This window comes from Rhyacophila brunnea, unplaced genomic scaffold, assembly GCF_057557595.1.
Source record: "Rhyacophila brunnea isolate RB1 unplaced genomic scaffold, BYU_Rbru_1.0 scaffold_10, whole genome shotgun sequence".
In the NCBI taxonomy this organism is placed as follows: domain Eukaryota; kingdom Metazoa; phylum Arthropoda; class Insecta; order Trichoptera; family Rhyacophilidae; genus Rhyacophila; species Rhyacophila brunnea.
This window is the reverse complement of record NW_028232752.1, coordinates 28,359,203-28,385,486: the sequence shown is the minus strand read 5'-3', so window position 1 is coordinate 28,385,486 and position 26,284 is coordinate 28,359,203. Positions and strand designations below refer to the sequence as shown.

General features: G+C 33.3%; 2 protein-coding genes across 3 annotated transcripts in view; one reads left to right on the top strand and one right to left on the bottom strand.

Moving 5' to 3' along the window:
• LOC147079054 (membrane alanyl aminopeptidase-like) overlaps window positions 1-14,576 on the top strand; it is a 59,292-nt gene extending 44,716 nt beyond the window's left edge. Inside the window, exons 16-26 of the mRNA XM_085955775.1 lie at window positions 869-1,052; window positions 2,208-2,446; window positions 3,404-3,593; window positions 5,675-5,861; window positions 7,069-7,169; window positions 8,540-8,719; window positions 9,490-9,674; window positions 11,258-11,425; window positions 12,773-12,919; window positions 13,085-13,157; window positions 14,343-14,576. Coding sequence (XP_085811901.1) covers window positions 869-1,052; window positions 2,208-2,446; window positions 3,404-3,593; window positions 5,675-5,861; window positions 7,069-7,169; window positions 8,540-8,719; window positions 9,490-9,674; window positions 11,258-11,425; window positions 12,773-12,919; window positions 13,085-13,157; window positions 14,343-14,570 — 1,882 coding nt within the window. The 3' untranslated portion in view covers window positions 14,571-14,576. The remainder of the gene's footprint in view (window positions 1-868; window positions 1,053-2,207; window positions 2,447-3,403; window positions 3,594-5,674; window positions 5,862-7,068; window positions 7,170-8,539; window positions 8,720-9,489; window positions 9,675-11,257; window positions 11,426-12,772; window positions 12,920-13,084; window positions 13,158-14,342) is intronic.
• A 6,101-nt stretch (window positions 14,577-20,677) lies between these two features.
• superdeath (Suppressor of ER stress-induced death) overlaps window positions 20,678-26,284 on the bottom strand; it is a 66,524-nt gene continuing 60,917 nt past the window's right edge. For both annotated transcript variants that reach the window (XM_085952899.1, XM_085952890.1), the window contains exons 10-14: window positions 25,596-25,795; window positions 24,758-24,925; window positions 24,371-24,514; window positions 23,572-23,653; window positions 20,678-22,135 (exon numbers count right to left, since the gene is read on the bottom strand). In XM_085952899.1, coding sequence (XP_085809025.1) covers window positions 21,989-22,135; window positions 23,572-23,653; window positions 24,371-24,514; window positions 24,758-24,925; window positions 25,596-25,795 — 741 coding nt within the window. In that variant the 3' untranslated portion in view covers window positions 20,678-21,988. The remainder of the gene's footprint in view (window positions 22,136-23,571; window positions 23,654-24,370; window positions 24,515-24,757; window positions 24,926-25,595; window positions 25,796-26,284) is intronic.

Sequence of the window (26,284 nt, the reverse complement as noted above, 5' to 3'; positions counted from 1 at the left end):
CACAAGGTAGACCTAGAGGCCGCTGGATCGATGAAATGATAAAGTTCTGCGGAAGTACGTGGCAACGCAATGCACAGGACCGAGAGAAGTGGAAGCAACTTGAAGAGGCCTTCATCCAGCAGTGGATAGATTCAGGCTGATGATGATGATGATGATTATATAAATATGATAAACTACCCTCAATAGGCGCCGATAGCCGCATAATACCTATGCATTAAAGTTTGTCACGTAAACGAAATGCGCATTCAATATTAGTAATTATTCTGGAGGTTTTTTATTTTTTTAACTTAAGGCTTGCCCGTTATTACAATGCGTACAGCGCTGACCTTTCATCCGGGAGATCCAGGTTTGATCCCGGTGAGGTCATAATATATTAGTGTGATTTTCTCAAAGCCTGAGTATTTGTGATTGTTTTACTTATATTACTAAATACACTACAGTTTCACTCCACTACTATCATTAGGCCTCTTGGCCGGTTGTAGTGTTATATAGAATATATAATAAGTCATATAGCAAATTTCACGTCAAATTCTTCGTCAATGCCGACTGACGTCTCATTTCTACTTATTACCTGTTCTGTGATTTTGTCAGAGGCTTCTGTGGTTTCTCTTTCAAAATTTCAAAGTCTCAATTTATCATTAGTATTATTAATAATACTTCTAACTCTTCAGTTTGTATACAAATAAGTTGACATTGGAATTATTCGGTTTCATACTTTGGTTTTACATACATAACATTTTCATATTATATAAGTTTTATTCGACATCTTTGGTTATAATTAATTGACGCGAGATTTATATACTCACTTACCTGATACTCGCTGATCGCTTTTAATATTTTTAATTTGTTTATAAACATTAATTTATAGGGAAGCATCCTTGATGATTGATGAGACGGAATCATCAGCTAAGCATAGACAAAACTCTAACGGTATCCTGGCTCACGAAATCGCTCACATGTGGTTCGGTGATCTCGTCACCTGTGACTGGTGGAGCTATACTTGGCTCAACGAGGGTTTCGCAAGATATTTCCAATATCGTCTCCCTGACATGGTAAATATTATTGTTATTTTTTCTCACAAAAAATGCATTTCTAACAGTCCGTGTACTTCGTCTGTGAAAAACTACGCTAACGATTTCAATTAAATAATGGATTTCACATTATGAATTGGTTGAGATCAAAACCCATGGTTAGAGTTTGTGCAGGTGACGCGTGTTTCGCCGCGATACGCTACGAGTGGATGTGGACGGCTCAGTGAGGTCACATGTACCTGGAATGCGAGCGAATTTGTACGCGCGAGTCAAATCGCGCCATCTGGACAAGACATTAGTAAACAGAACAGAAAAGTTTTTACTCAGCGATTTAAAACCTAATTGACTTCAAACCGCTCCATCTACCGATATCTTATTGACTATATATCACCAAACACCATGAACGTCCCCGATTGCTTTACCTACGAAATTTCAGAAACTATGGACCCGTCAAAAGCAATGCGGTGTAAAATTTTTGGGGCATATATTTAAATGATTGCATGTACATGACAATGTATTGCATAAGTTTTACACTGCCAAATAAAACGCAAATATATTGACTGAAACCAACAAAAGTTAAATAATAATAAAACAAAATCCCTCAAATATACGCGTTATAATAATATTATATGTCGCGATGAATTAACATATTTTGAAAAAGAGAATATTCGTGGCAAATATTTCAAATTATTCTATAATTATTGATCCAACGTTCATAGTATATCCAACAAACGTTGAATTTCAGAGAGATTTTTTGTATCAGGAAATAAATAATAATAAATAATAATAGTATAATAATTTAGGTTGCTATAAAATAGTGTTAGATTTTAGTAGTTATATTTATTGATAGCTACTACTTTGTTTCTATATTATGTTTTGACGAATACCGGTATTCGATAAGAAATATCGTAATACCGGTATTTAAAGGTATGTTCATTGAGTATTGCAATTCCTACATTATATAATTATTATAAAGCATCAGGTGTTTTGCTTAAAATCGTGGAGGATGGCGTGTGACGTCATACATACAAGATGGCTTCTGCTCTGGATATTGATGAGAAAAATTAATCATATTTCAGAGTAGTATTAAACTATGATCTTGTTTCAAACCTATTAGTTTGCACTGATTTGCATATTATTATTATTATAATAATAATTTGAATGTTTATCTTCCAGGTGGAGAATTTGGAAATGATGACCCAATTCCCGGTGGCTCAGATACAAACTGCCTTCCAAGTCGACACTTCTATCACATCCTCGCCGATGTCACATCCAGGCGTGAACTCGCCCACTGATATCGCCCTTCATTTCGGATCCATCTCGTACAACAAGGGCGCATCTGTCATCAGGATGATTGAACATTTAATGGGAACAGAGGCTTTCAAAGCTGGATTGAATGGTCATCTTTCCGCGAAGTAATTAATTATATTATATTATATTGAGTAGGTACTATAATATCATCATCCAAGTGAAATTAGTAACGTTGGGCAGATTTTATAATAATGGTGATAACAACAAAAATCTACTCCAATGCTACGTTCGGGTAACTACGCTATAGTTTAAGTTTAAATCGTGGATTGACATCTCTCTCTCACTCATGTAACAGGTCAGAGTAATGTAATACGACGAGGCCACGCTGGTTTTCTTATCGTTAATTTGAAAACAACTTTCACGTGAGGGAAACAAAAATAACAATACATAGGTACTTAATGCTTCTTCTAAACTTGCACAGCTAATAGACTACATTATTGTTATCAATTGCTTTTGAAATCATGAAAGATTCTGTTAAACAATAACACACGTGTAACAATTCATCACGAGCAGGTTAAGTAGTTACCTATATAGCAACGGTGAAGAATGGTGAGGTGAGGTGCGGGTACAAGGGTGCGCGCTTAGATCCAACAATTTTCGATAGCGTGGGTTCGCTCGAGCTTTCAGTCAACCTCGATACTGATGTAAAGTAATATATTATGTATGTAATAATATAGTATGTAAATAATATGTAATGTATTTATTTATTTATTACTTCATATATTAATATAAGTGAATATCATTTGATTTAATTTTATGCGAGGTAATCAGACAAAGAGGCTTATCAGTGTAGTAAAAAGTGTAAAGTTATAAAACGTAATGTCACTGAATGGATATAAAAAAATCAAATTAGTCCACTCCATTATTCTGTGTACCTACATTAATTTGTCTACTTTTTTCCGTATTTCACGCGTGCTATCATTAGTCTAATACTGCATGTTATTATATTCGAACGATGTTTATTTTTTGTTTAATTTACTTGCATCGAACATAATATATCTAGTACATTTTCTATAACCATACAAAGGGAAAACTACACATTCACATTATTTTTCTTTTAGGAAATTCCAAACAGTTATCCCAGAAGATTTGTTCAATGCCCTGCAAACGGCTGCCACTGCAGCAAATTCATTGCAGAACTATCCAGATGTTACCATCAATAGTGTCATGGGTTCATGGACAAGTCAGGCAGGATATCCGTTGCTTACGGTCAACATCGATTACGACACTGGTACTATGAAGATTTCACAGGTGAGAAACAAAGATAAAATGTACTGTATCGTCAAATTGAATAGAAATCAGATTAGAAAATATCTTCTCCTTTAGCGTTGGGTTTTTAATGGCTACAGGGTGTCGCAATTTAGTAGTATTTTTAAATGATGATCAACAAAAATATGGCAGTTGGGGTAAAATAACAATTTATTTGACAGGACGAAATACCAGACTGACCGCCTATGTATCGAAATAAATACGACAAAATCTATTATGTATCGTAATATTCCACCGATGGCCATCGACATTCATAGAAACCCTAGAAATATTAAAAGGGATGATGGTTTACGGACGTCACGATTAAAAACGCCAAGGCTAGTCATGTCAAAATCTCAGCAAAATCCAATATTCAATCCGGTATATCTGGTATTAGCTAATCTAATTCCTTTTGGCATTCTTAGAGCGACGTTTGCATTCATACACTTTATCATAACACATCTCTCTTGATAATGGCGTCTGCAACGAAACGTTGAGTAAAGAATGTTTGAGTACACGTGGTGTAAACACAAGAATCTATTAGGTACTATAAAAAACAACCGCGAAAGTCTCAAACATTATTTATTATGTTTGTTTCTGAGGTGTTTCAAAATGATGTACATATGTTCAATAAAGAATGTCACATTTTAGAATCTTGTGAATTATTCGTTTAATAAAAAAATAGTTTATTTAATTATTAGCAAGTGCAAGTATATTAAGATTACAGTTTAAAAAGAGATCCAGACGCTGACTAGCAATCCAGGTAATTACTTAACTATTATTAGTACTTTGCTTTAAACCACAAAGTCAATCGTCAACATTAGCAAAATTGTAAAGTGCTTCAGTTGCATGATTATTAGTAAATTTAGTCGTATTTAGGTAGGGCGCAGGTGGCTTCAATTTCCGTCCGGTATCACATTTATTTCAAGGTTTTTTTTTAATAGGTATGTTTCTAAGGTATTTTCTAATTATGTATGTAGAATCCAAGTTGCTTATGATGTAGGGGTTGACATTTTAACAACTAGTGTTTTTGTCCTAACAAAAATACCCCGTAAGATATTTTATTTAAAAATATCAATTTAAAATTTTTATTTGAAAAATATTCGTGGCGTTGCTTAATGCTAGATTAACCATTAAATTCACAATGGCAACACTTTAATGTATATATTACTTTAACTCTTAAACAATAACCCTTTTGTCAGCAGACTTTGTCCATTACAGAGAATTGCTAGTTTTTAAATAAAATTCCATTCATACAAAAAATATAATGAATAATACAGTTTGCTGCTATTATTAAAGGACGGCATCATGCAATTAAGGGTTAGGGAAAAACGTTTACTTAGCAGCGTTGGATATGATAAGTTCAGGTTAATGTTATCTTTATATTTTAACGAATACAAATTAATCAATATATTAATGCTTGACCATAAATGTTGGGTGAACAAATTATTAGCTTCTTGTTTTCTTTTAGATTTCAATTACTTTGATGATTTAGAATAAAATATGGGGATGTGAATAAGGGAGATGGTAGGTAAGGTTCTAATGATAAGACTCACGTAGGATAGCGTGTGAGTGAGATAATACCCTTTTTTATTCCCCCAAAAATATATAAATGTTATTAGTTATTACAATGAAAAAATTTATAATAACGACGATAGTGAATCAGATCACAAAACAGATAAATACTATCGCCGTAGAAAGCAAGTAGATTATATTTTTAACCCTGTGAAATGACGTGACTGACGTAACGAGGTGTGACGCGATGTGATGAATGCAAATGCTTCCGAGAGAGTGGGGTGCGAGTGAGTGAGTACGTGATTTGTATCGAAGGCTTGCATATTTATTGACTGTGAATCTGCTGCGTGTGCATTTGCTTGTTATTATTTTGCAATAATAATAATATGCACGTTTGATTCTTAGTAGTCTTCGTTTAAATTTCATTGATCGTATCTGGTAGTTACATGATCTCTATGAAGATTTTTCCGGTGCAGAATAGAAAAAAAGAAATATTTCTCTTCTATTGCCTAAATACGTTTAAATCAAATCTACATAATTTTGTATGTCACACACACCTTATTTTTCAGGAAAGATTCGTGAAATATGGAGAAAATGTCCCAGACACTCTATATCAGATTCCAATTACCTTCGCAACGAAAAATAGCGCAATGTTTAATGACACCAAACCACTATTCGTAATGAAAACTAAGAGTGTTACCAAAAACAAAGCAGTGAAAGGACACGAGTGGGTTGTTTTCAATAAACAACAAACAGGTGAATATGCTCGATGAAATTAATGTGCCGAATTGTAGTTTTCAATATGTCAACTAGGTATATTAGAAGTTTGACAGGTGAATTTATAAAATTTCGGTCCGGTTCAAAGTCTCGGCATTTTTTAATATGATTTTACCGAGGCTTTGATTGCGACTGTAATATCGCCTCTTCTCATCTAGAAGAAAATCCGCCGATCAGGCCCTCACTCTAATTCTGTTAAAGAACTCTACAATTCTGCCAAACTCTTTCGTCCTACCACCGCCAAGGCACATTTCAATTCGTCGACATTCTTCTCAAAGATATCTGCAATTTGCAGCTGCACTCTGTGTCGTTTATATTTAGGGCACTGTACATGTACAATGTCCTCCAAAACATCACATTCATCGCAGAGCTGCGAATCGTTTCTTCCCATGAGGACATCAAATCTTTTATATAGTGTATGTTATAGCCTCAGCTCATTTCTCTTTAAGAGCGTATAAGTGAAACGGAAAATAATTTTAAACACTATGTGGAATGAAATTTTGGCCGCGTTGCCATTCGGAGAGGGATAGTCGACCTGTTCGCACGTCAATTTCTTTTGTGATCGAGTTGGATGAATATATTTTTAAATCGTGTAAAGATGACTAAACAACGTTCCGCATGTACTTGAAAAAGAAAACATGTCAATGAATATATTATTATTGTTATTAATAGAACAATAAACAGAACATTACATGGACGCATGTTGAACTTTTATGACAAATTATATTTCATTCGGCTTGCTCGACCCGCTATCCGCGCATCGCCTAGTCACGATCTTTTTAGACTATGCCTCAGCTGAGGTATACCAAGGTACTGGACGTGGGGATGGTAGAATGGACTCCATTTACTTTTTTTCTGGGGATGCCCTGTGGTGAAAATCTATCACATGCATTTGCTTTGACACATTTTCTTTATGGCCTCGACATTTTCTTGTTGCTCTTCTTGCCAAGAAAATTCACCTCCTAATTTAAGAGTTTCCATTTCAGATCAACGCCAACTGCTTATTTCAGTTTTAAATTCGCTTTAATATTTTTTTACTCACATTCTCACTGTTGTACAACCTCTAGATGTGACATGGAAATGTAAAACATCTCAGTTTTTATACAAATTTAATATTTCTTTTCAATTATTATTGATAATATGCTGATTTTGGGTTACCATACATGCATTGTATTATTAACTATAGGATACTACAGAGTTAACTACGATGACCACACTTGGATGATGTTGGCGAAGACTCTAATGGGCCCTGAAAGAACTGAAATTCATACCCTAAATAGAGCTCAGGTAATAAATTTATTGACTTTTTAGTAAATTTAAGAAAAACAAATATATATGGAGATCCAATATTAATAATATGTACCTACTCTACCCATTGTTCATACGATTGAAGAGCACGAACCTTTAATGTAACTTCTTCTAAGTGGAAAGAGACTGACACCATTCTTAAAATGTATTCATGTATTTTGAGGGTAGTTAATTGTACTCTTTTAGGCTCTAACCTTCTCGTTGTCAGGTGTTTACTTAATCGTGGCATTTATGGTAGTATGAATTGCTTTTTATTCCATTATACCCACCGTATGTCGGCGGTATTGACTTGCTATTACCATGGTTACCTACTCTAGATTTTAGGAAATTGCTTATAGTAATCAAGGTATTAACAATAAATAATCCCAGCATGATACATTCCATCTGCGTTCGGTACAATGGACTAAAGATGCTGGAATGAAGCAAGAATATGAGTAAGCAATAGTGATTCTTGGAGACACCGCAAAATGGTTATATACGCGAGTGAAAAGTCGCCATGGAAAAAGATACGCTGAATACATTTTAAATTGAAAATGTTTGGTTGTTTTTCCACCGTAAACAATATACCAGAATGCACACATTTTCTTTCTGGAATCATATGACAGGGTCGACATTATTGTCCTTTTTTCGATCAGTAATACTATATGACGTGATGGAATCCTATTACATAACTACTGAGCGATGGCAAAAAAAACAATCCTCAGATACCTCGATACCGTGGTTGGCCATATTTTATGAATAGTGAAAATGGTGATCTATCGTTTGATATAGTCTTCTACGGAATTCCATTTTTTCAACACAATGCCCAGTTACATAAATGAAACACATCACAGAAATACATAGGCTTGAGAAATTTACATAGATGTATTATGACTTAGCCGGGAATTGAACTCGGAAAGAATGGGACAACTGGACGCCAGGACTATTGGGCGCCACACTGTCTAATGAAACAAATAGACGTTCGTTACGATTTTATACATAAAGTAGACGAGGAATTTTAATCAGTTTCCATCTACTACTTGCAGATTAAGAATTTTATTAAAATAATAGAAGTCTCTTCTCGTTGGAACTTAAAGGTATGCATCATTATTTACGTGTGCATATTTAAATTCTCGCCAAGTATTACATAATAATATAATAATTTAAATATAAATAGTAATATTAAATGTATACTTATTTTAAACGTACCTATAATTCACGAACGTCTATTTATTTTCAATGTCCATTCGATTGCGTGGCACCCAGTTGTCCCGACGCCGAATCGTCCTAGACCCAACTCAGCCAGCGCTTGAGAAGACTATAAGGTCTGTCATGATAATGGATAAATAAAACACTTGTTAATATTATAGATCGTCGATGATGTCTTCAATCTCGCCAGGGAGAAGAAGATGAATTACACAATGATGTTTGAAGTGATTCAGTTCTTGCAGAACGAGACAGATTATGCCCCGTGGTCTGCCAGCTTCGCAGGATTTTCGTACTTGCGCCAAATGTTTTTCAATGTTCCCCATGCTCTTAAGTCTTTGGAGGTAAAGGTGTTTCAAAAAAATATTTTTTTTTTCAGACGCTCTGTATTTCATAACATTATGTTTTAGATTAAACTATCTATTTAGATTAGTGATACACAATCAGAGACGCGCCAAGGGTGGCTGCCGCCCTTCATATGAAAAAAAAATATTGGAAATATGACAGAAGTCAAAAAATCTTGAAATAATTATTTTATTATCAACAAAATGTATAAGTAACAAAAATTTATAACATATTTTACTTTTTAAAGAAACATCAGAAGCAGACGTACAGCGTTCATGTACGACTGCTTAAAACTACATGAGTCGCCTACCTTTTAATGAGTCATTCACCGTCATCCGCGTGAATGCGTCATGATTGGCTTTATTCAAGCATTTTGTAAAATCTCGAGAAACCCCTCCCTAACTGGTCTAGAAGAGAAAATTGCACAATTCAAACAAAATACTACCTAAATACGTCGTATTTAAAATAAAAAAATAGCAAAATGTCGCCGGAGGGGAAACATATCACTAACACTAAATCTGCTTCTAAATTTATATAATTCGGATTCCTCCCTTAATTTTCTAATACATGACCTGACCACCAGCATTGGATATTAATAATTATAAATTTGGTAATTGTCGAATTAAAATTATATTAAAATAGTTTGTATGCCATTTATTGCCTAAGATGTATTAATAAACTTCTACACTTTCCAAAACCAATGGGATTGGCAGAAAAAAAACCTCTTTCAATGCTTTGCTGTACCTATAAAAATTAAAATATGTTCCAGAAACACATGTCAGTACTGATGACGAATGTCGTGAACGAACTCACATTGGCTGAAACTGAGACGGATAGCCACCTGAGAAAGCTTTTCCGCGCTAACACTCTGACGTTGGCCTGCCAGCTGGGCCACGCAGAGTGCATTTTAAGCTCTATGGAACTGTTTCAGAGACAGAGGACCAGTCGAGTCAAGTACGTTATATATTTTATAATAGATTAGTGAACTGTCGATTTTAGCTTTTAAAATTGTCAAGCTATAAGACGTATTCTTATAATACTTACTTTAGTATCTATATTTCCAATATAATATAATAAACGGCGCTTGAATTGAATTTTTACGAACAGGAGCGCTCAATAATTTTCCGAAAAATATTAAGATACCTATTCATCTTTTTTTATGTAGGATACTTTATAAAAATAAGTGTATTAGATTATTGTTATATTGCCTAACTCATACTGTCAAATTATTTTATCCACGAGACGGTGCAGTAATCTCGCGGATTTCATGAACAGGAGCTACACATTTCGAGCCCTGATAATAAAATTGCAAACGTAACAAGAAACTATGAATACCTACATCTTAAAAACTAAGTTCAGTTTAGAACTTGTCACGTTTAACATTTTTTAGCTGATAAGCTTTAAAAAATCACATATACCTACATATTATTTTCATTGTTAGTAAACATATCTCTTTCAAAAGAATATAATTATTTTCAATATAGTTACAAGATGTAGGTCTAATTTGTATATACATAATAACATAAGCTGGGTACTGGCATGATAGTATATTATCTAAATATACTGTTGTGTAGGTACATCAACAATTAGGTACCTATGCGTGTGAAAATATTGTTTTAATTAATATAAGCGTTAAGAAAAGCTTTTATTTTCCGACAGTAGGTACACCTATTCATTTTCGAGTGTTACGGGAAAGTATTTACAATCGTCTTTTGATGAGTGAGAACTATTTCTTTCCATTATGGAAATCTACCACTTGACAGTTCACTTGTGAAAACCGTCCATTTCTGATGTCACTCTCATCTTCTACACTACGTGGCAGTAGTTGAACTGCAGTACTATTCTAACAGTATCATTTAACCCAAATCCAACTCAAGTACAACCACAAAATCAATCAAAAAAGTGATAACTATGATAAATGTAGTATTTAGGCAGTTAGTTATCCCGGGAAGTTAACCGTCCGGCGTGGTGCTTTTTAATACGGCTGATAATGATCGCGTTAACAAATGTAATGTAAAAAATTGTCAAATGTAATTAGATAGTACTGCAAAATATTTTTAACACGTCATACTTGATTTTTTGGAAGCAGAGACGGCAACACCGGCGACAGGCGGAAAATAATGTAAGAATAGAAAACCATAGCAACCAAAATCAACAACGAGATACAAGACCGATTGCATATTATCTATGACCGATTGCAATGGACATGAAACGAATTATTACTGTTGTTACTATTATATACAATCAAATATAAAGACATTGATCATTAGAGCGATTATTCTAAATTCCAAATTAATCATATTAGAATAAAGTAAGATGCTGTGTGTTAACAATTATTGGAGATAACCGCCTTGTTTATGGAATTGCTCCGAGTGATACGCGTGTTATTTTGCAGCAATAAAAAGAACGAAAACGTGTTACCGTGTTGGTCATTTAGAATAGCCCTACTGGAGTCTGCAGGGCTGGGAAATTTCCGTTTTAATAGGACATACTATGGCTATGATGACGCATATCAATTATATTTTTGTTATTTTTAGTGTCAATCCAAACCTTCGAGAGCATGTGTATTGTAATGCACTTCGGTATGGCAACGAGACTGACTTCAAATATCTGTGGGAGAAATACAGCACAGAAAATGTCGTAAACGAACAGATCGTAATTTTGGGAGCTCTGGGTTGCAGTGATCGCGCAGAGGACATCAAAGCGTAAGTTAATAAGCTACCTAATCGAATTGAAACCAAAAAAATATCAACAAGTAGGTATAAGGTTGCGCTGTTGCATCTATTGTGTAGAGACTTTTTAAGTTAACAAAGATTTTAATATCAAGAAAACTGAAGCAAACGATAATACACAATACATAAAAGCTTTGATTATCAATAATAGTGAAAACGGTATGAATAAGTACTGTATTAAAATTGTAAATCGAAATGTATTTATTTTTTTATATATTCAAGATGTTCAAAATATGAAACTGATGGACAGCTTACTTCCATTTGACACTTTAATATATTGTAGGCACATTAAAACACATCTCATTATTATTATGATGATGACACAATCAAATGGTTATAACCAACAAATTTATTTCCTCTTGGTTAGAGGTGTTTTTGGTTATTTTATAACACCAACCACCACATTGCAACGCGGGATACAATAAAAACAATGACCCCTCCAAGCCAACATACCCCGCACCACACTAGGTCTTAATCGAGAGTACCACGAGGTCCTACGTTTGTGTGAATCATCAGCAGTTTTTTTTACGCCCGGTAATAAATACCTCAGGAGCTGATACCCAAGCCACGCTCTCAAGTGAGCTTTAACTGAGTTTAATGTGTTGACCTAAGTTAATAATACGTGCCATAAGAGAGAAAGCATGGATAACTAACATAAAAGAAAATTAATTTAATTATAGATATAATACAAAAACCAAGCATAATAATACGGACATACAAAAACTACCTGAAGAGATTTTCACGTCCGCAATAAGACAACGCATTTTTTTAAATGCAATTTAATTGGCCTTTGTGGCGACCAGGTCGGACGACCCTATAGGCCCAACAGCTTGTTAGACCGACTTGAGCATCCTCTAGGATAGGGGTTCACAAAGTGCGTCCCGCGCGCCAATTATGTCCCGTGTGACTTATTGATGTGTCCCGCGAGAGTTATGTTAAATATGTATTATTTTTTTATCCTTTATATCGAATAATTACATTTGCAATTAAATATCCTCTGACAAGAATGAATGGTTTAATGGCTAGATTGCAGGATTTAGTTTCAAACAATTTTATTTTTGCCTAATGTTTTTTAAAAAGAGAAAATATTTACGAAAGGGCGGCCCGCCAAATATTTTTGATTTCAAAATTGTCCCTTTGACGAAAAAGTTTGTGAACCTACAAACTTGTGGATTCACAAACATATGGCAAAAAATAAAGTTGTTTGAAGAGAGAAAGAACAATAATGTGACGTGTTTTTCTTGTTAACTTGTTGCATCGCATTAGGTTACGCAACGGAACAAGAAAACATGAAGACTAATAATTATTGTTGGTTTTCAGGTATTTGAAACAAACAATCACTAAAGGTTCATGGATTAGACAACAGGACATCATGACGGCTTTCAATTCAGCACTTATGGGTAACTCCAAAAATGTAGAACACGTATTCAAATTTCTCCAAGAAAACTTCGAAGAAATGAAAAAATTGTAAGTGCCTAGTGCCCTAGTACATATTAATATTTAACACAATGGTGACCAGCATTACCAATTTAGCGTTTTTGATTAATTTTGATCAAAGAGCGTACTGATTTGTGAAATTAACACTATCCTGACCGGCAATATATTTATTTCATTAAAGTTACTTTTTTTCAGTTACACTTCTGCCAACATTCTGGCAATATTCAACAACGTTGCGTCCAGATTGAAACCCATGCATCGGGAAACGGTAAGATAACAAAAAATATTGACATGCGTATACATACAACATACAACCTTATCCATATGCTTCGTATATTCATATTATATTTGTTTTCTTAATTAGTAATAATGAAGGTGTAATATTTAAATTCATTCATCCGCCACTGTAGACAGGTCATGACATAATAATCAAAAAAACAGTGAGAGCAAAATCGCGTGTACCTTTAACTTGCTTGTTTATTATTATTGATAAGTTACAATATTACGTGCACTGTCAAAATCGACATGTTTAAAAAATATATTATATTTTGTGCGTATGTAATTTAGGTATTTACTTGTACCGAACGAGTATCCCAGCTATTCGAAATATTTAACAGAGTAACATGATTCCGTTATTTTTATTACTGCAAAGTAACACAGATATCACTTGAGAAATTCCATAAACAAGGCAGTTATATATAATATTTGATAAAACACCGCACTGCGACTTACTTTATTACAATCTAATCGGATGCATTTCGAATTTCTCGCAGTTAACGCGGCCATGGACGGCCGTGATAATAAATATCACGATACTAATTAACTGCTTGAATAAGACATAATATCATACTCGTATTTATCACTTTATTAATTGATTTTGGAGTTGGTGATATGTTAGAATAGCTATGCAAGAGTAACCATGTCCCAAGACATTGGCTGGAGTGCACTAGAGTGTGTGTGATTTAGTAAATCCCATGTAACCCAAAAAAGGGCCTCATATTGGTTATAATGCACCAGTACATATGACTACTCTATAGTAGTTAAAATATTTATAAAATAAAGTTATAATTCAGGTTACAATGCTTGATACTTAATTCTTTTCATGTAGTTGTATTATCATGAATACCTACCAATTCGAAGTTTGCTTTAACTGAAATCCAGTCTGACTATTTTTAATTATATTTTTTTTCATTTCAATCAATGCATCAATAATTTCTTTATTTTAATAATAAATTCAATACGTAGTGTATAAATCAGCTAAATCCACAATAACAATAGGCTAATTAATGATCATAATGCTGTCTCTTTATATTCATATGCGTACCATTTCGTCATTTTTACATGTCAAGCACTGCTTTCTTAATTTTGACATATGTTTAGAATACATATTCTGTAGGTAGTTTTCTTCTTAGAATGAATGTGAAATAATATGTCTATATTTCTTTTAAAACAGTTCATGTCATTCTTGACGGCGAACAAGGCTAAAATGTCAGAGTCGGAGTTCCAATCTGGAGTTGCAGCCATCATGAAAGCTGACCAGGCCGATCTATGGGGATTCGAAGTGAGCAGAGAGATCGAGGAATGGATCGCGTTGAAATACTATTCGGGAGCCGGTACCAACGCCGTCATTTCTGTCACGCTTTTGCTGACGTCACTGGTTACAATGTTCTATGGAAATTAATATTTTTCAACAAAAAAATAATGCGCAAAGTGACTGAAATTTACATACTACTTCTACTTTTATTTAAAAAAGGAAATGCTTATCTTTTCATTCGTAATTTTTAAGCATTTACCGATAGAATGTTAACTAAAATTAACATAGTTTCATTTACTAAGCCAATTATCTCGATAGTTTCCATTCTCTACTATCCCACCAAGTCTGAAATTAATGTCTAACTATATTATAAATTATCATATTCCACGTTAATCCTACAACTTTATTACATTACTTAGACATTATTATTCTAACAGTTAAATGTTATTAGTGCAGAGTTTACCACCTGCGCGCGCATAACATTTTATGGGCAATGCAGGTCATTCTTTACTTAAGGGTGGCAAATGAAGGAACGAACACGAATATTACAACTTTTGACAGTAAGAAATGATCAAATCCTCACAGTAGATAATGTATATAATATCAGCATGAAAGAAATAGATACCTACCAAATAAATAGGTAGAAAGATGGTTAACAAATTTGAATCCAATGTGAGACTAAAATGAAGGGGGCGGTATTTTAAGTATGCCTAAGGGCGGAACTTTGCCTTAGGACGTCACTGATCTTAGTAATGATAAATTTATATTATACATAAATAGTGGTACAGTGCTGAATAAAAACGTACCGATCGCAGTTTTTAAAGATCCTAATATACCCTTCCCATTTACCCACCTAATAATAAATAAAGCACATGTTTTCATATATTATCGATGGATACGTAATCATGCAATAAAAGCTGAACTGACGGGATGATAAGCTCAATATTTTTTTTTATTATCACATTGGAATCGAACTGATTAATCGGTTCCTTCGCATTTTTACGCCCAGAAGGATTTTTTATTCATGTGACTGAGAATTATTGCGTGTGACACAGTACCTATTAATGAAAACTGTCCGGAGAAGTACCGGAGCGCGGGTCTAGGACGATTTGGCGCCGGTACAACTGGACGCCACGCAATTCGAAATTAAATAGACGTTAGGTACTTATAGATAGATACTTAAAAAAATATTTAATATTATTATTTATCTTTAAATTATTATATTATGATTTTATAGTTGCTGAGAATTTAAATATGCAGACGTAAATAATGATTTAATCGTGCATACGTTTAAGTTCCAACAAAAAATGAGTTTTTTTATTTTTATATAAAGCCTTAGGCATGGTAATTCTCAATCCGCAATAACATTATGTTAAGAGTAAAATTAATTAAAACTACTAAGTAGTAAATAGAAACTGATAAAAATTCCTCGTCTACGTTCTGTATACGTGACTACGACAGTGCGGCGTCTAATTGTCCTGGCGTCCAGTTGTCCCATTCCCCCGGAGCGCCACCACACTACTACACCCCTAATGCGCCCGCAGGTGGTTTAGTGAGACTGATTTAATAACAAAATTGGTCTTCAGTTTTGGTATATAACTTAGTAACGAACATAGTATATTATTAACTATTTTTTTGATGTTGTAGAAATCTGTTATGTTTTGTGATCACAATATATTTATACAATATATACTTATACATAATCGTACTTAACTTATTGTGCCTTCGAGTTTACATGAAATAAAATTTATACAAGTTAAAAAAATGTGTATAATTAAGTATTTTTATTACCTACGAAAAATTACATCAGGGAAATCTACGGCCGTGAATAATTCTAGTGATACCTAGTTAAGATGGTTCGAAGGTAATCTGTATTGGAATGCATTCTAATTTTACGCGAGGGTGTATCATTCGTAATTCTGTTAATAGATGTCTCTGAAATTTAATGTTGGTTGGGCGGAAAAAACAAATTGAAAACCTCTGACATAGCTTAAAGGTACGTAGTTAGATTTTTTTACAGGATGAAAGTAGTTTTCCCGACAGTGCTGATTATTTGGCCTTGTTAGTTTAACATTATTGTGGACTCGTCCACTTTATGATACCAACAGGAGAGTATACGCACTTGCGGCACTAAGCGTTATCATATTACGTATCTGTATTTTAAAACGTCTGGAAGTGCGACTCTCAGAACTAGTATGACTTAATTAAGTGCTTCGGATACTGTCGTCGCTACGATCTACAGCGTTGCTACAAGAGTGATTTACGTGCTGCAGGATCGACATAGCAAGAGTCGCTGGTTACTGATTGAATAATATATAATTATCTGTATTTTGTTTTGTGTAAATAGTTAATAAAAAAAATATTCTGTAGTTATTCGAATTTGATATTTAATTTCTTTTGGATTAAGTACATCACACATTTAATACAAAATAATTTATTTAATTAATAGATATTCACTTATTCCATATCTTACTAGATTTAATAATATGCATTTAGACCAAAAGTAATAAAATTCACTTATCTAAGAATTATATTATCTATATAATCGGTAAAGATTCAAAATACAAGTATTATAAAACAATACGATAATTGAGTCGTTTGGCATCAAAGCTGGCCGGTTGCTGTTTTTAGGACGCTAAGACCCAAGGCATTGACAGGTTTGTTGCATATTAAGGCCGATTCATATTAGTCGAGTAATTTGGTCAAGAGGCGAGTGTAAACGTGTATGGACAGACAAATTTAGTCTAGCAATTTGGTAAAATCATTTAGTCGAGTCAATCCATGTTGTTCTAATTTTTCGGTCGAGTAGCATCCCCACCACATCTCACTAAATACCAAACAACCCACGAGACAAGTCTGAACACGTCATCTTTAGTCAAGTTCATTGTTTGTCGTAGAAATGACATTTCGTTGGAGCGAAGATACTACCCATAAATTCGCTTCGAGTGCCTTGTTGCAAATTTCTTCCTCCAATTCTTCTGATATAGCCATCACAACTGAAGTTATTAACTTATTTATTTTTTCTTTGTTACGTTGTGCTCTATTCATTTTGACACGGCACTCACTAATGTACTGTGTTCGGCCACTTTTCAGTTACCTACTAAATCATTTAGTGGTAACTGAATCATTCGCCACTTGACTAAACTACTCGACTATTCTGAACCGGCCTTTATGTGAAGCCACCACGTAGTTTTAACATGCTTACAGCAATAGTTATACATGTTGCCAGATTTTTATACATAGTTCTATGAAATACGCTCTTTTTGAGATTTTGGTATTTTCTGATAACAACTATCACCAGTTTTACGGTTGATATCAAACGACTCAATTATTTTAAAGTAATATATCTTTGAAAAACATTTGAAATATTTTACAAACAATTAGGTTCCTATTAATAAATTTATAGAATTAGTATTAGTAAGTAATTTTAAACATTTAATTTACGACAAAAATTATGAATACAGAATACACCACGTTGTTTACTCAGGCTAAAGTCTGATTTTAGTACTTACCTATATTCGTAACACAACTTCAAAATTTGAAAAGCCGTAAGTCGACTAACATTACAGACATGACACACATTAAATTGGGTTTTCTCAAGAGTATTATTTTTTTACTTAAGATATTCTGGATTTCAGATACATATATATTATGTTTTGTAAATGGCAGCTGCTAGTAAAATAATCTAAAACAAAAAATATTATACATCCATGTTTTTTCTCTAAAGTTTTAAATTCAAACGAATTGCGCTGATTGCGTACATATTTTGAAAGAAAAAACAAAATTTTAAAGCCCTCTATCTCAGGTTTACAATTTTTTTATTAGAATGAATAACGCGGTTCAATGGCAGTATAGTTGAATTGAAAAATAGCCTAAGTGAAAATTAAGCATTCTTTTTAAGTTGTTGATTGTATCCACCTATTGCGTTACTTTTGTTATTTGCACCACTGTTATATACTCACTTATATTATTATCTTTTATTTTCGTTTTTGGTTTATAAGTAATTATATGAAGTGATCTAGTATTTTAAATAAAAATATACTTATAATTATTGTAATTAATGGTAAATACAATACACTTGTACCTATCTAAAAAAAAATATCTGGGGGATTGGTTTTTTTTCTAGATTTAGGGAGGCGTACAATGAAAAAAATTAAGAATCACTGGAAACCGGTGAGTAAATTAATATCGCAAAATTTGATAAATTATCACATAATCAATGTTTAATAAATTAAATATACTATCATGCCTACTCGTATTTTCCATGTATGACAAACGATACCACTTGTCACAAAGATCACTGCGCCATCAAATCGAAAATATTGAAACTCAGTGCAATTAAACATTTGCTAGTAGATATTTATTAATTACATACCTTAATAATTCCTCTACTTTGTTATGCAATAATGGCGAATACACATAAGTTTTCGCGTAACTGGAAGACAGAGCTGATGAAGAGCGTCGCCGCGCTAGAGCGACCAAGTGAACGATTTTAAAGAGGACAACCTTCCTCTACTCCGAGAGAAGACCAATAGGGTTGGAAAATCTTGACCGCTCAGAGGATTACTGAACTGGAGGTGGTCACGATCCACACGAGGGAATGACTAAGAAGACGATATTATCTTCAAATGTTAATTTATAATATAATTATGAGAAAAGATAGTTCATAATAACGGCATATACATACATTTTCCTATAAAGTCTATAAATTGTTCAGACCAAGCTACCAATGATATACCAAATTATTTATTTTTCACACGTATTTTGACATGCGTAAATGTATATTTGGCGTAAACTGGCACATGGGTGAATAAAATTCATTAAAATGGCGACAAATTTTACATTAAAATAGCCTAAATGTAAAAATCTAATGATTTTTTAAAAATACCGACTTCCGAATACCGAATGATGAAAAAAAACATATAACATTCAACTATTAATAAGTTAAGTTGATGAAATTGAGCGTCCATTATCTGAAACGGTATCTACTCATTCATACCCACGATTATTTTAAGAAGGAGAACATTAATCTGACGATGATCCATATTGTGATGCTCAGACTCTGGTATACATAAAATATTTAAGCTGAGTATACGTTTATGGTATTTATTAACGTAATGTGACACGATAAAAATGGCAATAATTCAATAAAGAGTCACTTACAATTCCATAATTGTATGTGTGTTTTTTTCCATGCGCCGAACGAATGAGGAAATAGAATGGTGTCGTTTTAAGAAAACCTTCAAAGAAAACCAAGAATACAGAATAATATAATATTATCTTGTTGCATTATAATATGAGGGGTTTAATCATTACATGAATATTCGTACAAACGATGGTTTTCCGATATGTACCTACGTAAAATATTAATTGTATTTTAAGTAAATGATTTTAAGTAAAAAAAAAAGGTTTATTATACTTAACAATGATATCAATGAAACCCAAGGCCTGATGCATGGAGCGTCAATGTTATGTAAATGGATTGACAGATAAGTCAAACAGTGACTTACTTGGCAACGTCGCTTACCACGATTAGAATAATTATTGTTGTTGTCATTTAAAAATGACGAATTTCCGAAAATTATTAAATTATTTTTTAATTGACTTACAATTTAAAAAAAAATATGAAAGGGCAATATTAACTAAATTATAATTATTAATTTTCTTGTAAATTATCCCATCGCGGATAAAGTATTCCCAATTTTTTTTTTAATTGAAATACGCTCTTCACGTCCATTCATATCGATACAATAGTTCAATAGGGAAACAACTCAAAAAATCTTGTTTTTAGATAGATGGTGTTTAATTTACATTTCAATTTTAAAGCCTTGACTTTTAAGGGGAATGTGTTTATTTTTTATTTAGACGAATGTAATTTAACAAATATATAATTAAATTAATGAATAATCCCAGAAAGAGTTTATGAGTTATTGTAGAAATTTTTGATCTCTTTGCTGCTGAAGTATAAATAAAACGAATCTACGTCGAATAGCAATGGTATTATTACTAATAACGTTGGAATTTTGAATTCTTTTCCTATATAATTACGGTATCGATATTATTCACAAATTTCTCTATCAATAAAATGGTTATAAATTATTCATTTTGTTGGTTGCTATTTGCGTAGATAATCGGTTGAAACGAATACTACCTTCACCGAAACTATAGGTATTTACTATTTTTTGTTTAATAAACGTAATTATTATTGTATTTGACAGTAATTGTCACGTTAATTTTTAATTTCCCGTTATTTTATATATCAAGATGCATAAAGATGCATTACTTAGTTCTTTTATAAAACCTGAAAATTGACTATTATTATAGTATGTAATTGGAGTTATTAAAATAAGTAATACTATGCATTGCCCGTTTTTTACCACCTTTTCATTAGCTCGTATTCTTGTTTGTCCGGTACAGATTTTTTCTTTTGTATCCAGTACATTTTTTTTATTGTTTGTCCAAGATTTGTATTGGATGATTAAAGATTTTTAACTAACTTCCCGACTAGCTTGACATTTGAAACTTTTAGAATATATCAGAACATGATTACAATGCATTCTTTTGATACTTTTAGCCATTTTTAAGCAGAATTGAAATCATTTTCAGTGAATTCTGTTTTGTATGAAAAGTTATTATTGTTGGTTGCTAAGGGGGTCCTAGCAACAAAATTATTAATAAATACGTGCGTTACTATGGAAATCAGTATGAAATGTCAAAATGACATTTCAGTACTTATTCTGTATTTATTCAGTATTTCTATCAAGTACAAAAAAAGTATTTATTAATACATAGAATTGTCCAGTTTATATGATTCAACAGAAAATTTAAAAACGTGGTATCTAGAAAGTTATTTTTATCTTGTAATTATTATCGAGTGTTTTGAACAATTTAAATTCTAATTCAGAATACTGAAGAACTTTTGCCTTGTATTCGATTTTATTAGAAATCGTCTGTCTTCTGTTTCAAACAAAAACTATCCACACAATATTGTCATAATATAAACTTTGTTGAAAGATTGAAAAAATAAATATAACTTATTCATGTGCCTTAAACCTCTCATGCTATATTTTTAATATCAAAGGAACTATTGCATTTTTTCTTATAAAAGCAAATAATATAGGAACTCATAAAAACCACACTCAGTAGTTTGAAATATTTTCACCACCATACTTAACCATTGCCATTTTATCATTATGTTGTGTTATTATATTACGAAACAACATTGGTGTATCTCCACAAATTTCTCCGTTTAATAATTTTGTGACCCTTATCTCCGTGTTGTGTTACGTTCATACGTTAGGGACACTATATCTTCCAAAAGTACCCTGACTTATACATGTAACCTTTAGGCCGTAATCGTGTTACTATTGATATTATAACGTGTTTCATTAGCAATGGTAACGAACCAATAAATAAAATACCAGTGTATTATTCATTGTACCAGCGTAATATCACGAAACATCAAATCACTCCAAAGTGGCTGTAATTTAAGGAGTTTGAAGTATGTCAGGTATTAGCTGATATGGTATATACGTATAATCGTTTATGTCGTTTTGTTGAATATATCAACTCGAGATAGTCACGTTGTTGAGCCAGTCAACAATTGTCTCGTAGTTCCTGTTCATCCAGACAATGTTTGCCTCTGTCTTCTCAATGGCCTGGTCTATAGTCCTCCCCAGTTCTCCCTTTCTTTCGCTTGAGAATTTCTTCAGCTATAACAGAAAAAAAACGTCAGCTATGAAGTTTTTAATATTCAAAATACATTGTTTAAAAAATAATATAATCATACATCAGAAAATATTCTAGAAAAAAATTGAACCTGGTGAAATTTGAACTCACATCTATTACCTGTCTGCAATATCTATCCAATCATGTGTTCAGTTATTTCAAATTTCACAAAAAAAATATTGAGAAGTTTGTAATATAATGCCGTGTCCACACTGGCAACAAATTGCTGGCAACCTCATTAAATCTTACGATACTTATCATAATTATTGTAAAATCTAACGAGATTGCCAGCAACTTGTTGCCAGTGTGGACCCAGCATAATACACCCACGATAGCCGCGTGGCTTAAGCGTCGGTCTACAGCGTCGTGGGTCCCAGGTTCGAATCCTGGGTCTGACAAGTACATATATTGCTTTTCAATTTGTGTATGAGTCAGAGTATGGACCTAATAGGTTGATCAAGTGGCTGACATCCATTTTTCGTAAAAACAAAATCTGAACACATTGACTGCTGACTAGATATTCTTTTAATTACCACATTTAAATAGCATGCTAATTATATCGAATGGCCACCTTAATCGATACGCGCTGGGCGCGTCTTTAGCGTACAATGTATTAATACAAACCTCCACTGTGTAGAGGAGAGGTCCATATGATATTAGTAGCATCGGACATAGTCGAAAAAAAAATATTAAAAAAATTGGAATTTTAAATAACATCTCCGTTGCATATTTTTAAGGATGTAATTAGTGAGCCGCCTGAATAATATTTTCAAAAGTGACCTTCCACTGTGCCTAAAGCGCAAAGTGTTCAACCAGTGTGTGCTTCCCGTGATCACATATGCGTGTGAAACATGGACCCTAAGTAAAAGAGAGATCCAGAAACTTAGAGTAGCACAACGTGGTATGGAGAGGTGCATGCTGGGCATAACGCGAAAGGACAAAAAGAAGAATGAGTGGATAAGGAAGCAGACAAGGGTTTGCGATGTAATAGAGTTTATTAAAAGCCTTAAATGGAGATGGTCTGGACACATATCTCGAAGAAGAGACAATCGTTGGACAAATCTAGTCATCCAGTGATATCCAAGAAGTACAAAACGTCCGCAAGGTAGACCTAGAGGCCGCTGGATCGATGAAATGATAAAGTTCTGCGGAAGTACGTGGCAACGCAATGCACAGGACCGAGAGAAGTGGAAGCAGCTTGAAGAAGCCTTCATCCAGCAGTGGATAGATTCAGACTGATGATGATGATGATGATGAATTAGTGAGCACATCGGTGACTTAATGGTAAAGCACACACAGCACCCACATTGAGATGTTTGTGGATTAAAATCCCGTTCGGTGTAAATATATTATTTATGTTTTATAATATGTATGTTTCTCAAATACTATACTTGTTTAATAATGAAAGTATATTATTTACCTCGTCTAGCTCATGTTGTGCGTTCAGTTTCCGTGTTGAGTATTTTACGATTGTATTCAAATTAGACGCCGAAGAACCCAAGCTGAAAAAATATTAATGATACAATTCATTATGCAATTCTTATAATTCAGCATCAATTATCACAATATAAAAACTTCAGAGAGGTCACCCATATATTGCGTCAAACCCTAATGGGGGGGTCTGATAATATATAAAGTGATGGATTGTGACGAAGTGCTTCGGGTGACGGGAGGGTAGAGAGGGGATACGACGTAAACAACCAATAACATTTTTAAAAATAAATTTTTCTGTGAGAATATTATAATTTTATCGATTGTTGGTGGTACACGTATAATAATGTGAGAGGGGGTTAAAATATAGAAAATCGTGTTACATTATTAATGGTCAAACCAGGAATAATAATGAATCAAATTAGTACTTCGCGCTTACTTTGAAATTACAAAATATCTGATATTCAAAATTCTAATCCAAAAATAACCAAAAGAATTATGAATTATTAATTGAACGTCGCACACTAAAAAAAGATGTACCCATTTTATTACACTTTTCCTTAGAGGTGGTCCAAAATCAATCGCTCTGGGGAAAAGCGTTTGTTATGGTTATCGTAAGGCCCGGCCCATGTTTGGAATATTAATTTCTTATTACATATTTCTCATTGCAATAAATAATATTATATTATAATATAATTTGTATTAGTATTATAATAATGACCTACACGAAACGTCAGAGACCTTGAGGTGGACACTATACGCAATTGGTAATAAGACTTCAAACTTACTAAGTTTTTAGTCTCGCCCAGTTTTGTCTTATGAAAGTGAATGCAATCGGCTGACCGATGACTGAATTGGAGACAGCACCAAATACTCTGAAGACATCTTGCTTTCGAATACCCGATGTGTTTCGGCAGGAGTGGTCCAGATATCTGAAAGAAAAAATGACAATATACCTATTATATTGCTTAACTTTTTTCACGATTTATAACTTTTTCATTTGTACCTATTGTTGCCATTAATTGTTTCTTCATATATGTACAGAGTTGGCAACATAAAAATAGTAAACTTAGGTCAATGATACATTAAAATAATTTGCGATAAGTATAATAAAATATCATTTATTTTTATTAAGTTGACAATTTTTTTCATGTGCGTACAAGTCTTAATGTTACCTTATCAATAGCCACGGTAATCGCGTGCATCCAAGTGCAGTCAGTAAAAGCTCTCGTTCAGACCCGGACTGGGCCTTAATAAACCGCGCCCAAACGAAATGCCACTGGGCGGCCCCACCCACTCGGACTGCTGTGCAGTAAACTGTATTTCGGACATTCGGTGATATTCTGGAAACGAAAATATAATCAGAGTTAATCAAATTTGATTGAGAGTTATTCATGATAATAAATTATCATCCATTATTTTAAAATGAATCTTTTTTTCCAGTTTAAGAAAAATGACAATGGCAAATGAAAAATTTAAATATCTGTTTGATCCAGAGTAGTTAATAATGGGTGGCCAAAGGCTAATATTTAGGATTTAAAAAAATGCAATCAGTATTATGTACATATTATTAATTTACGGAAATGTATGTTTTATTAGTGCCGCCCCTCTATCCCATGAAGTAATATAGAAAATTAAATAAAAACCCGTTTTAAATTTTATCACAAAATCATATGACACATACCGGTGAAAATTCATTTAAATGCGATGCTTGTACACTTAAAAGTATAAGGATGATAATATGCACAACAACATTTATTGATGAAAATTCATTTAAATGCAATTAAATTACGTGTTTGACTGATGTACCTATGGATGTTAGATACAAGTGCAATGCGACTTGTGTCAAAAGACAGGGACATCTTCATAGTTCACCGTGTACTACATAACCATATCATGACATAAAAAAGTTTTTTCATTTATTAATATTCGTCATATCTACTTTATACGCCGGGAAACGGCGGGAACAATTCAAGTTTTATTAATTGGCTATATTAAAAATTTGTATCTTACGGATTGTAGGTGTCAGGATTCGGTGATATCATCCAGTTGTGAAAATAAGTCACGGCGTGCGTGATGCAGTCATTATGCTCCAACAGGCAGGCGATATTTATAACGTCTATTCTCTTATAAATTGTCAGCATAGGGTCTTCGGGTTTGTCAGTAAATCCAACTTCTTTGTAAAGTCCATCAATGAGACTCAGAATATATTTCTGAAAACAGAACAGAAATTTATCGTAATGACGTACCCTTCAATATTACCTTTTTGAAATCACATTCACAATAATATTAACACTATCGACTGAGGGTAAATTTTAATTGATTTAAGTTATATCCTATTCTATTTGAGTAATTTATTGCGACTTGGGATTCCCCTTTCGGCATCTTTAAGTACTACGCATAAATTACCAATCGGAAATTCACACTGACACAGAATGTTTCCAACACTAGTTTTTATACTTGCTTCTTCATTTAGTGACATGGTTACAGTCGTTCTTTTATTGTATTAATTCGTTATAACGATAATTAACTGTATGTTGTGTATTTGCCGTTGGTGAGTGCACCATGGGCACCACATCGTGAAGCGGGCCCCCAGTCTAGGATGTTTATCGGCCCCCCTACCTATCGTTAAGGATAAAGGCAGTATGACGCTCTACAGTAGCGTTTTCCAAATGGTGTATGCGGTAAAATTAATCTGTATA